We start from the raw sequence: 14,252 nt of genomic DNA, 5'->3' as shown, positions 1-14,252 counted from the left end.
TCTACAGTGACCATTACCATTCTAATAGTTGGTTGCCCAAACATGGGATTAAGTTACTGTAGATAATGAATCTCATTCTAATTGTGCCCAATCCTTGCATCCAAACGCCCCCCTTAGTTTGATGGATTATTCCAAACCTGGACTTTGTTGATCTAACTTCATGTGTGAATCCATCGATTGCTGGTTTTGGACTTGAGTCATTCCTATTAATGTTTGGTTTGTCAAGCTTCCTTTGTGTTCATGTGGTTCAAGATGCAGTTGCAATTTTTTTTAATTAATTGATATCCATGATTTTGCTGCTTTTTTAATTTTTAATTTTTAATTTTTTTTAAAGTTTTTTGGTTTCATGATTTTTTTCTCAGGAAATTGCCAGAAAAATCCCCTAACTTTGCAATATACACAAAAACACCCCCTAACTTTGTGTATCCCTAAAAACACCTTCCTTTTAAACTCAATGATTTTCAAACCCCCAAAGGTTGTAACCAGCGTTAACATAGTTAATTTTAAATTTTATGGACAACATTGCCTCTTGCATGTGAAGTTGTGGCAGTGCAATCATGTTTCCGGTTTGAGAGGAAGTGGGGGTTATTTTTTTGGGTAATCCCTATAGATAACCATCAATGGCGCCGGTTATACATTTTTTCTCTTTTCGCCTCTTCAACTTTTCTTTTTGCCTGGGCATCCTTGTCTCGAAGTTCTTCTTCGCTTTCCACCATTGTCTCGAAGAAGAATTCTCGCTCAAGTATTCAGCATTTTATCAGTTTGTAGTGTGAGGTATTGAGCCAAGGTGGACGCTGTTGAAGAAGTTGTGTTTATGAATTTTTTTTATAAACGATTATGTTAGAAAAAGAGATTTTTCGGTTTGTTTTGTGGTTCTGTTTTAATTGGATGATATTGAAGTATGCAGGAAGATTTATCGAATAGAGTTTTGTTTTCGTTTTCATTTTTGTCTGCGGTTTTGTACACGATCGAAAGAGATTTTACGATTGTTATGCTATGTAATGTTTAGAATGAACTTTTCCTCTTTATGTTAATATGGTTGCAGTTTTAAAAATGATGTTTCCATTTAAATAATGAGATTTTATTTAAACATTTGATGTTTATGTTTAAGAGTTGTTATTTCTGTTTAAATATTTATCTTTCTGTTTCAAACTTTAGGTCACCGTTTAAAAATATTATTTTCCGCTTAAATTTATCTGAATACTGTTTAAATTATGGTTATTATCGCAAACTTGTGATTATGGCGGTCAACCTAGTTAATGGACGATGCTATTTGACACTTGTAGTGGAGACTATGGCTAAGTTGAAAGTTCACATGAGTAGACGATACTGGGAGATGATCCGGAGGACACCTTTTGTAGCATTCACCGAGATTGAAGCTGTGTTCCAAGAGAGGGACTTCCTTGATTCGTTGCTGCAGAGATATGATGGCCGCACCAACAAATTCAAGATCGGGGAAAGCTTGGTAAGTTTCAGGCCCCAAGATGTGGCTCTCACTCTTGAACTGCGTTGCGATGGAGACGCATTCGTATTTCAGAAGAAGAAGAAAGCATGCTCCGCTTTTGAGATAGATATTTTTCTAAAACCTACGAGAGACATAGAGACTCCATCAAGAGAACACTTGAGTAGCTTGTTCAGCAGAGGGGAGAAGAAGAAAATTTTGTTAAGCTCGGTTCCGAACTGGATAGTTGACTATGTCGATGACCTACCTGCCATGGGACGATATACATGGGTGCAAGCGACGCACAAGTGGCTGATGGAGGACGTCCCACAAGTGGTCGCTCGAGTGCAAGCGAGATACGCCGGGAAGAAGACGAACACGGGGTACGTCAAAGGTTGCTCAGTCACACTAAACATATGATTTTACGAACTGATAGGCACTTGGAAGAAGGTGCGATTTGGTAAAACACCGAGGATGCTATGCTACGGTGAAAATAGTTACTGGAAGCAAGCGACGATAGAAGCCTTATTGTCATCGCACGAATGAAAGGAGGTAATAAATCATGAGTCTCTGTTTAAATATCAAAATTTTATGTTTAAAAAATGTAATTTAGTGTTTAAACTATTGGTTCTTTGTTTAAATATTTTGGATATCATTTAAAAACATATGTAAACCGTTTAAATATTTGAGTTAACTGTTTAAAACTATTTGTTATTGTTTAAATTGAATGCTTTCACTAACATTATATTGTCTATCTATGTTAGTTTCCTGAGCTGGTCGCGGTGAATACGGATGAAGAAATCTTCGATCAGGCCATCCTCTTCAAGGCGCCCTCGACGCCGTTCACTTAATGACAACCCAACCCACACACGAATTCCTCGGCGCCGGAGGAGCCCCGCCCTACCTCACCCGGCCGAAACACCTCTTCTCCCAACGACAGCATCCCCTCCTACCGGAACAACCCCGCCGATTGCAACAGCCTCCCCCGAAAGTTATGGCCCCCTAGTGACAATGTTCACAGCACGTCTGCCGCAGTGCCGTGCAAATCGATGATCGAGTTCCCTTGGCTTGTTGCTCGGGTGAAGGCATTGGAAGGACGGCCACAATCAAATGCGCCGTCCTTACAAACAAATGAAGCACCCGGCACGGACGCCACCCAAAAAAGCTTGTGTCCCCGGTTGATGCTGTCGTCATTCCCGTGATTGACAAGATCGTTAAAAACATTGTCAATAAAATCCCTGTCTCAGTGGAACTAGCGGACGACTCCACCACATCGAAGAGAGAAACTATCCCACAACCGTCAACAACAGCACCTGGTGATGAACCGAAAAATTCTGCTGACGCGGGGCAAGACAACGTCAGCGAAAAAATAATGATCGGTGCTGTGGTTGACAATACGGTCCTCGCCAACCAACAATACGAAAAAGTGCGGACGAACTTTCGAGCGAAGAAGAAAAGATACCCCTGGCGGGGGCGCCTCGACGTGTTCGAGCAGGAATTATTAAAGATCTACCTGAATTGCATGATGGATTCGTAAGTATCAAGTATTTCCGTTATAATTTAAATATATATGATATCATTTAATTTTATGAGGTACCGTTTAAATATATTTGTTACCATTTAAATATTTATGTTACTATTTAAATGTTGGAGTTACCACTTAAATAATGTTTTCTCCGTTTAACTTTATCTTTTACTATTTAACCACAAGACTGTCGTATGGAGGGATGACTGTGTCAGCACCACATGGGCCAGCCTATACACGCTGCTGGACAGGAAGAAAATGGTGATGGACGCATTCGTTTATATAATCTAGAAATCTCTTATGAAAGTACCATATCCATATGCGCAGCGCGCCTCCATCACACAACCGCTGGTACTATTCATGTCCAAGCAAGAGGATGCCCATGAAACATCTCTCGCTATGTTGGGAGATGTCGTGAGTACCCTGCATGATGTTGATATAGTCATCCTGCCAATCATCATGAATGACCACTTCCATTTAGTTGTTCTTGATAACGACAAGCAAGAATACATGCACTATATTTCAGCCGAAAGTGAGGAGTATGAAAGAGACGCCGGAGAGATGGTAAGTGCTTTGATAACTAGAGTTTTATAAATAGTGCTATCTTAGTCGGGATTCTAACATCAAATTTTAAATCTCGACAGCGGAGACTATTCGACTTTTGTGTCAATATGGACCTGGGCGAGTCGGCGACTCTAACTTACCCCTTTATTCACGACACTGATACCCTAAGGCAAAAACGAGGAAGTGTCGATTGCGCTGTCTATGTCATGCAGTTTATCGAACAACTACTCAACGGTGAAAAACTATGGCTACCTCAAGCTGACGCTCCTCATCGGGCGCTTAAAAATATGTTACCCGTGATACTTAGTGAAGTGGAGCACACCGATCACTTAGAAAGGGGATTTCGACTCGGGTGAAAAAGATTAATATGTAATTATGTAAAACAGAATTACCATGTAAATAACATTGTATCTCATTTAAATATAATTGATTTTGTTTAAATATCATTGTCATTGTTTAATTTCTAAATTTCTCTGTTTAAACAACATTGTCTCTCTGTTTAAATATCATTGTTGTTGGTTTAAATACCGTTGTCTCTGTTTAAATACTAAGCGTTTTTGTTTAAATTTTTGTTTATTTACAATGGCCTTTTTGTTTCTCAAAATGTTTAAGTAAAACATTAATAGAGAATGTCTCTATTTAAATATTAAAAGTTGACACTCAAATAAGTTTGTTTCTTTTAAAATATTTGTTCATTTACAATGCCTAATCGGACCTCGGACACTTATGACTCGATCCTCTTTCATCTATTAAGATCATCGACACAACGACTATTATGAAGATTTTGGCTTTCCTCAATAAGTATCTCTATCTTCAAATGTATGTCTGGGCATAAGTAGGTCTCCCATTTGTTCGCTTGCTCACGGCGGTTGCATAACATGCGCATCAACTTAAACCTGTACAACGTAGAATACGAACACTTAAACAAGGTTAAGTAAAGACACTAATATTTAAATAGAAAAAAATATTTTTAAATGGTAAGATTAGAAATTAAATGAAGAGCTAGATAGTTAAACACAGACAATGATGTTTGCACAGTAAGGAAAAGATTATAAAGATAAGAACAATTCTTAAGTGTTAAATATTAACTCCGTCTTAAAGGATGTGTCATGGTCATCCTCCTCTGGAGAATCCTCCGCAATCAAGCAATAAGTGAAAACTTTCTTTTCATAACCAAGTCGAAATGACCGCTTAATTGCTTGCCCATCATTGCTTACTCGTCAGGTAATTACGTGGGCTTTCCGACTTGAACAGGAAAAGATAGGTTAACTTGTTGCGTGATTGCGGCTGATTGATTCTCCTGAAGAAGATGACCATGACATACCTTTTAAGATAGAGTTGATTTCAAAAATGTGGTATGACTGAAGCGCATATCCTGGACACCCTCTCACTGACTCACGGGATCTCCATCCGAGAAGAAGCAGAGGAGGAGGAGGGGGTGTCCAGGGGAAGGGGTCTTCTTTCTCATTTATGGTGTGAAGTCCACAAGCCGGTTGACGCTTCAGATCCGAGAAAAAAAAGAAAAACGCACGGGGGACCGAGCTTGACTGATAACTAGGAAAAATATATATGCTTCCGATATTTATGTTAAATTTTAGAAAATATAATGGCGTTATTAATTCTTGCGGGACATCCTTAAACGACATCCTTAATTCAGTTTAAACGAAAATGATCAATAGTTTAAGGAGAACCTGTACAACGCAAAACACGAACACTTAAACAAGATCGATCTGATGACAACACTTCAGATTGATTGCAAAATTTCGAAGTGCGTCTCTGAAATGTTCAATGCCTTCAAAACATTGTCCAATATCCAACAACAACACTTCAGATTGATCTGACGAAGAAGGAAGGCATCCCGCACCGTCAATGTCGCCATGGGGTGGGATCGGAGCGTGCGCAGAATCCGAATTCCTGCCAACACTTAGTTTAAACAAAAACGATCAATATTTTAAGCAAAGACATAAAACGTTTAAATGATAAATTAAAAATTTAAACATTAAGTCAAATATTTAACGGTTAATTCAAATATTTAAACAGAGACAGAATAAATTAAATGGAGAAGACAATGTTTAAATGGAAACGTATATATTTAAACAGAGACTGGCATAGTTAAATAATAATTAACTTATATAACTAGATAAACATAAAAGAGTAGAACTTTACAATGAGAGGAATTCGTTTTCAGTAGGATTCGACAATGACACATCGTTTGTCTCGACAACAAAATTGACTACAGCGCATTTGAAGATAGAGTACACGTGACATATCTGCTGGAAGTCAACCTCATTTTCTATTGGACAAACCATTTTATATCCATCGGGTGTGATAAACTTCACCCTGACATGTGAAACATCAAGACCCCATCGCTCATATATCTCAGCTAACACCAATTCCCAAGAAGTCAGCGTCATGAACATTAGACTGCTCCTCCCTCACTGTATCTCAGTAATACCACAAAAACTCTCCATAATAAACCTGTATTTTTAAAAATTTTATTACTCCCTCTCTCCAGCAGAATGATCAAAGTGAGAGCAACGAAGAAATTTTCACCTTATTAGGAAACCGACAGAACTCAAATCGAACAAACCAAATGAGGAGAAGAAGAAAAAGATGTGATAAGCATTCTAAACTTTGTTTGACAAAAAGCAAAGTTCGAAAAGGCATTGCAAAATTGTATGTATAAAAGTTTCGATACGATGTGATTAAGCTGCGTTTTTCATACTATTTTCAAGGACAAAAATGGAATTTCATAATACTGACCCATCCAAGAAACTGAGTAGGGGGTAAAAAGGAACTTAAACAATAACAGAAGGGTTGTCCGGGGTTTGCCAAAGTTGGAAAGGCTATTTAGGAATATTTGAAATTCACGAGGGGTAAATAGTAATTTTTCATTTTTTTTTTTTTTCGGTTTTTAATAATTTTTTCAGTTTGTTTTTTCATGAGTCTATGGATTTCAGGTTTATGATATGAGTACTTTATTTATTTTTTTTTACCCACATAAATGTTTAATTGTTAATACTTTATCAAATTTTGTGGACACTTTCTTTAGAAGTCACACTGCCATGCCGCGGTGTGAAAGTATATTTTCATTCACAAGTGTACCATAATACTTTCAGTATTCTTTGTGATTAATTCCCGAACTTTTGGGGCATTTTGGTATAATGGTGAAGACTTGACTCATTTGGGGAGGGGGTGGGCTCAAAGGACAAAATTTGCGCCTTTGACTTGTATTAAATAAAGGATAAAGTAGTTTGTAAATAACTGGAGAATGGTTGGCTTTTCTTCATTAAAATGATCACTATTGTATACATATGGGTCTATGGCCAAATATAAAACATTTTCTATGACATATAAATAATGATCTAAGATTGCAATTTAAATTAAGATATAATTTGTAAATAGGAACATATATATTTTAGACAGTTTTTATAATAAAAGAGGAGTCTTCTCAAGTAATGTTGAGGGTTAAATCAGGAATTTAAAACAATGATTGAGTGTTGTGCCTTTATCTATATTTATTAATATATATATATATATATATATTTATTTATATATTAATATAAAATTAATTTTAAAGTTTATTTTTGAGATTTATTGATCAAACTAATTGGTCAAAAGTCCATTGTATTTTCTTTTTAAATGGTTGCTAGTCTTGTTGGATGCAGGTATTTGAATTTTTAAGGTAGTAGGTTTGTTGAGTTGCCAATTTACTTTATAAAATATATCAAAAGATTACAAAAAAAGTGATATTTTATTTACCTTCAAAGTCCAAGGCCCAACTCAATGGTTTTTATATTCAACTCAATGGTTGAAGATTCACAGTTTATCTATACAAAAATTGCTGACAGAAAAATCACATTCCTGTAAAACTTTAAAACACATATATTGATTGTAAATAAGATCATGGACATTGATTGTAGCATACACAAGAAGGGAGTCCATATTAGAAGTCAATATCGAGAACAAGCACGGAAACCAACAAACACTGAAAAGAAAACTAATTTAGAAAAGCCATTGTAACTCCTCTTTTATCAATGAAAAATGAAAAGTCAAACATAGCCTCGCTGAGTTAGATTATGCTAACTCCTCAAAACCAATGTTTTCAGAATCGAACCGGAAAGTGAACCGGCCAAACAACTGGGTCATGGGTTAATCGGTTAGATTTGATGACCCGGTTTGGTTGAACCAGATGACGTAATATATATATATATATATATATATATATATTAATACAAGTATCAATTATCCAAGCTCACATGTATTCCGTTATTTCAAGGGTAATTCAAACAAATGAAAATAACTGCATCTTTTATAACATGATATCAAATAAATAAACACAAAATGGTAAAACAATAGACCCGAGATGTTCCCATGATGTGTTACAATCGGCGAGCATGGAATAGTTCTCCGAGTGCCAAGTCCCCTGTTCTTGCTCGGTGACTCAAAGCAGATGTCCAGCACATCAAACCTCGTATGGTTTCTTGCATTCACTTCTATCCCTTCTTTGTTTAATAGACTCGTAAGAAAGCCATGAATCCATGAACCAATTAAGCATCAATATAAATATATATATATACATAGAGTTGTCTTCTGGCTATAGCATGGTGTAAGATGGTGTTGCCTTTGTCATCTTGGAGATTCAAAAGCTCATTAAAATCATCATCAACCTCTAGCTTCTTCATTAAGAACTCAAGTGTCTCAAAGGAGTTGGACCGAACGAGCAGGTGGAGGATGCTTTAATTTTTGGTATGTGAGTGTCGTTGTTGACTCTAGACATACCTTGAGAGTTCTTCCAAAATGTCAATCCCGGCTTCCATGGCTATGGTGTGGATTGGTAACTTCCATCTTTGTCTTTCGAAAACAAAGATGAGAGCCAATCTTTATGATCAAAAGCTTAACTATTTCGAGGTGGCCATTAGATGAAGCCAAGTGCGATCTGAAAGACCTCCGGGTTGAGCTCTAAAGCAAGATGAGGGTTCCTAATGATGAGCTCATTTGTTAAGTCGAGATATCCAAGTGAAGTCTGTAATATGGAGTGGGTTGTGATCACTAGATGCGTGGATGTCACTCGAGGTCGTGAAGGAGGAGCTCTGAGGAGGCTGTGTCAAAACTCAAAAGAATAAAAAAGAACTTAAACTTAAAAGTTTAAAAATAACAAAAATTAGAACCAGGGTCAACCTGGTTCGGGTCAACCCGGCCGGTTCGGCGGGTTTGACCAAGTTTCACCGGGTCAACACCCGGTCAATGATTTATATTGAACTAGACCGGACTGTTGGCCGGTTCCCGGTTCTACCGGTCCGACTGGCCGGTCTGGTCCGGGTTTCAAAACATTGCTCAAAACTCTCAAAACCGGATCTTGGATCATCATCATTGCCGTTGCAATATTCTCTTTTGTTTGAGATAGGATTCTATGAAACGAAACGGGATACCACGTCAGCTGGTATTCCCATCGAATGAAAACTTGCCACATCATTTTTTTTTTAAATTTTTAAAATAACATATTTTGTTACAATATCATCCGCATTAACTAATCTTATCACTTCTTTTACCTGACCTTCACAGCTGCCTCCTCCTCCCAATCTCAGCACTCACTCTTCTCTAAACCTCACACCAGCCTCCTCTTTCTGTGCATCGTGGCCTCTTCACCCACCCCACCCCTCTAATCAACGCGTGTGATGGTCATCGCCATCCATCTCCAATCCGGTGGCCTCCCACACCATTCTTTTTTTTATTTATGGGATTTGAATATATTGTTTTTTTCAATTGCTTTTTATTCTAATTGTTTTTTTTTGCAGTTATAATTTTATGTGTTATTTGGACTTTTTCTATGATTTTAGAAAAAGGATGCACCTGCGAATTTCTCAAATTTCGAAAAGATGGATTCCCTGCATGGCGACCTCCTGGGCGGCGCTCACGGAGGTGCGTGTGGAGGGGAGAGGGGAGGCAAAGGGGGATCACACAAAGGAGGAGCGGGCTTTCGGAGGGGTTTACAACATCATTCTTCTGGGAGCAATAGGGGCGTCGAAGCTAGGGATTCCCTAGTGCGTCCAGGGAAGTCGTTTACACAAGCTGCAAGTCCGCCGGATGATGGACCGCCCCTGAGAGAGCTGGAGGTAGAGGAGGGATGGGTCAAAGTACAGAGTCGCAAGAGCAAGAACAGCCCCGGCATGGAGGGAGCGGGAGGGGTCCACACCCCTCAGGGTTCTCCCACTGGTCGCCGCTCTACAGTGGTGGGGTTAAGAGGCAGCGGTCTCTGCCGAAGTGTGGGAATTGTCTCAGGACGACGCACAAAACCGAGGAGTGTCGACACCTGCTGACTTGCAAACGCTGCGGCGGGGCAGGTCACATGGCATCCGGTTGTCGCGTGGATCTACCTTCTCCAACGAGGCAGCGGAGGGTACGACCGACATCTAAGTTTACTAGACCAACACTCCGGAACTCGGAGAACCCAAGCCGACACCCGGTGGATTGTCTGAATCCTTTCAAGTCTCAGATTTCTATCTCTCTATCTCAAGAAACGTCTAAGCTTAGGAAGGAGCTGGCCAAGGTTAATGTTCTCGAGGTCGTCTCTGGCCAGACCAGCGATGAAATCCTTCTTGAATTCCTTCTTGGAGCCCTTAATACTCCAAGAGTGGATGCGGTCTACGAATTCCGGGGCAACTCTTATCTGGCTTCTCTGTGCAGTGAGAGGGAGGCTCTTAGGGCTAGCAAAATCGGGGAACTCAGCTTGCATTCCCGACTGGGCCCTTGCGTTATCTCTATCTCCCCTTGGACGGCAATTCCACAACCGAGCAAGCCACATAAGTCTTTCCTCTCTGTCTTGGTGCGTTGTAACTGCCAGGCTCGACTCCCGGTTGAGGTCTCGCTTAGTTTCGGGATGAGAATGTTCACTATCCTTATCACCAATAACAAATTACCATTCCCTTCCTTCCGACGAGACTTGGAGAAGTTTACCTATTCCTTGACATTGCTGGCGATGGAGGAGGAGAACCGGGTGGAAGACCGAGCATGTTTTACTCATGAGATTCCCCAGGAGGCTAAAGGTAAGGGTGAAGTTGAGATACGGGGAGGAGAGGTGCTTCGAAGTGAGAAGCTTCTAGTGGATAAGGGGGAGGAGCTTTCCTGACCTACCAGGGAGGCGCATTCTCATTCTGCTGGAGAGAGTAACCAGCAACGAGTAGACGGCGAGCGCCGTAACCAGGAATGGAGGCCGCGTCGGCTTGCATCGTCGAACCGCCTAGAAGAGAGGACCCAGCCGGTGAGCGAAGCTCCCAGGGTCATCATGCCCGTCGAGGCCCGGCCGGTGAACGCTGCTCCCGGGGTCGCGCGGACATGTACCAAAGAGATCCGTCCTGTGAGCCAAGCTCCCGGGGTCATGCCGATAGCTCTGAGAGTCATTCCCGGTAGCGAAGCGGTGGCTGATGATCGGAGAAGGACCTCTCACGATCGAGCCTTGGAGGAGCTTCGGACCGATGGGTCGATACCGTTGGAGAAGACAAGGGATCAGGTGGCTATTTCCATTGGATCAAAGATGATGCATGGCGACGTGCATGAGTGTGACAACAACCTCGTTGTCGAGCTGCGGTTGGACGAGGTTGTCGCATCTTCTGAAGACAGAGGCAGAGACACACAGGGAACTCAATGTAATTGGAATCTGACACGTGGAGATATCTCAGCACCCACTCCAGATGTGTTTCTGACCGAGCGTGACCCTGTAACGGATATTAATCCATTGGGCCTCTCCCCTTCTAGTGATGCTGCTAAGGATCGTGGGTTGCCACTGTCAGGCCCATTCGGAGAGATACTCATGGGCTTTCTCTTGGAGATGGACCAGAGAAGGTTATGGAGGCCCAGCAGGATAATTCAAGTGCTGATTCTTTTTGTGATCCTTCAAGGCCCCCACCGATTCATACCCTTCCACCTAATTTTACTTGGGTATTCATGCATGGGGTGTGGACTCTTGTTCCAATTAAATTCTCTTCTGAACTCACATCTAAGTCCCTTCAGACTGTGAGAGAAGAGGATAAAGCTAACCTTGAAATTTAGAGTGAGGAGAATCAGGAGGAGGGTTTAATTCAGGGGACTGGGGAGAATCCGGATGACTTTTGTGCTGAGCAGGAGGATGACAACGTGGCTAGTAGATTATCAGATGACTCAGAGTCTGATTTTGAAGTGAAGATCAGGCGCTTGCTTTATTCAGAGCAAACCGATGACCCCTCTCAGGGGACCCACAGAAGCGAGCGTAAGAAGAAGCCTTCCTCCAGATGGAATGAGGAAGCTGGTTTTATTTCTCAGCCGCCCAGATCTGCTAAGAAAAAGGGGAACTCGATCTCTCCTCCGGAAGGTACTTCCTCCACCCCCCTTCTTATTTTCTGATTGGACTGATATTCAATTGAGCAATTATTGTACGGCTTGTGGCATCATCTTTGATTCCATGCATCATAAAAATAATTGTTTTGCTCATCTGCGTTAGCTTGAGACCAAGCGTTTAACCCCCTTAGGGGATGTGGCGGGGACATCTAAGGCGGGCCCCATTGTAGAAATTAACAGTTGTCAATGAACATTATTTCTTGGAATGTACGCGGTCTAGGAATGTCGTGTAAAAGATTCCTAGTTAAGGATTTTCTTCATATCCATCATGCGGACATTTGTTGCCTCCAAGAATCTAAGTTGAGCTCCATCGACTCTTCAATTTGGAGGTCTATTGGAGGACACCGGTTAGACCAGTTCTCGTTTATCCCGGCCAACGGATCAGCGGGGGGAATCGTTATTGGTTGGAACAACATTCTCTTTAAGGGAGAAGAGGTCCACAGAGGGGTTCATTGCCTTTCTATCAAATTTACTAATCTAACCAATAATGTGTCGTGGGTTTGTACTTCCGTGTATAAACTCGTCAATCGACGTTTGAGACTGGGATTTTGGAATGAAATTCGATGTTGTCGGCCGGGAATAGACATTCCTTGGACGATTTGCGGGGATTTCAACTCAATCTTTACCCCTATGGATAAGTTGAATGGTATCGTCAATCGAGAAGACATTAGATTAGCACAGGATTTTCTCAGGGACCTCCAGCTTCTTGAGCCTCCTAGCATGGGAAAGAAATATACTTGGACAAATGGGCAAGCTAATCCAATTTGGGTTAAGCTAGATAGATTCCTAATTAATTCGGACTGGGTTGAGATGTTCCCTAAGGCCATACAACACAGCCTCCCTCGTCTAAGGTCTGACCATGTGCCAATTAGGCTGGAATCTGGGGCCCACAGTCCTATTCCTCGATTCTTTCGTTTTGAGCAAGCTTGGTGCATGGCTAAAAACTTCGGGAACCTCATTAGGGACTGGTGGGACTCCCCATCCTTGCAGGGATGCAGTACATTCATTCTGGCAAAGAAGTTTTCGAGAACGAGAGAGCATCTCAGAAATTGAGCTAAATTTGATTTTGGGTCGATTAAACTTAAGAAGCTCGCCCTGATGAATGAGCTCGATGATTTATATGCTATCCGTGAGGGGAGATCCCTCTCGGAGGAGGAAATCTCTATTGAGGCACTGAGGAGACAGGAGTTGGACTTAATTCTGAAACAAGAGGAAATTTACTGGAAGCAGCGAGCGAGAGTGACCTGGTTGAGAGAGGGGGATGAAAATACTAAATTTTTCCATTCTGTGGCCAATGGTCGCCGAAATAGAAACTTCATCCCTTGGGTTTTGAATGGTAATGAGAAGGTTGATAATGACAAGAAAATTGGAGAGGTGTTTACCTCCTTCTTCCAAAACCTCTTTGGCTCGACTCAGGATTATCATCATCAGATTAACTGGGATGCTTTACTTGGCCGGAAAACCCAACACAACCTCTCCTATCTGGACGCCCCATTCTCCCAAGAGGAAATCAAGAAAGCGGTCTTCAGCATGAGTGCTGATAAGGCGCCTAGGCCGGATGGGTTTCCGGTGTTTTTCTTCCAAAATTTTTGGGACTTGGTAAAAGATGACATTTACAAACTGTGTGATGACTTCTATTGGGGTAGGGCCAATCTTGAGCGAATTAATTGGCCTAATATTACACTGATTCCGAAAACTCAAACCCCAGAAGACCCCTCGCATTATCGCCCTATTAGCTTAATTAATTGTTCCCTCAAAATTCTCTCCAAGCTTTTGGCGAATAGGCTTAGTGGCGGGATTGGTGATTTAATTGACTTGTCTCAATCTGCCTTTATCAAAGGTAGATGCATTGTAGATAACATAGCCGCCGCCCAGGAGCTCATTTACTACATGCAGAAACACCGTTTGCAGGGGCACATCTTTAAGGTGGATTTTTTTCAAGGCTTTTGAAACGGTTGATTGGAACTTTCTCTTTGAACTCTTGAAGGCTCGGGGATTTAGCGAGCGCTGGGTGGGCTGGATTAAATCCATTCTTTTTTCGTCCAAGGCCAAAATTCTTATTAATGGGAAGGAGAGTGGATATGTTAGATTCAAGAGAGGGCTTCGGCAGGGGGACCCCCTTTCTCCTTTGCTCTTCACTCTGGTTGTGGATGTACTGAGTACCTTATTCAATAATGCATTAAATTCAGGAGTTCTAGTTGGTGTCCCCCTGGGTGAATCTGGTGCTAAGATGTGTCATCTGCAATTCGCTGATGACCTGCTTATTATGACGGCAGGGGGTGGGGAGGACCTTCGTATTATCAAGATGATCCTCTTCTTTTTTGAAGGCCTCTCGGGTCTAAGGGTTAA

The 14,252-nt window shown here is 41.2% G+C and overlaps 1 protein-coding gene across 1 annotated transcript; it reads left to right on the top strand.

Moving 5' to 3' along the window:
* Positions 1 to 12,533: 12,533 nt before the first annotated feature.
* Positions 12,534 to 12,956, top strand: LOC120264774. Its single transcript, XM_039272605.1, has one exon. The coding sequence runs from the start codon at positions 12,534 to 12,536 to the stop codon at positions 12,954 to 12,956; it is 423 nt and encodes a 140-aa protein (XP_039128539.1).
* The last annotated feature ends 1,296 nt before the right edge of the window (positions 12,957 to 14,252 follow it).

Source organism: Dioscorea cayenensis, chromosome 7 (genome assembly GCF_009730915.1).
Source record: "Dioscorea cayenensis subsp. rotundata cultivar TDr96_F1 chromosome 7, TDr96_F1_v2_PseudoChromosome.rev07_lg8_w22 25.fasta, whole genome shotgun sequence".
Taxonomy (NCBI): Eukaryota; Viridiplantae; Streptophyta; class Magnoliopsida; order Dioscoreales; family Dioscoreaceae; genus Dioscorea; species Dioscorea cayenensis.
Note: the sequence above shows the minus strand (reverse complement) of the source record. Positions and strands in the feature narration are given on the sequence as shown.

What these genes read in the sequence shown, in the direction of transcription:
- LOC120264774 (XM_039272605.1), top strand. Translation starts at nt 12,534, where the DNA reads ATGGATAAGTTGAATGGTATCGTCAATCGAGAAGACATTAGATTAGCA.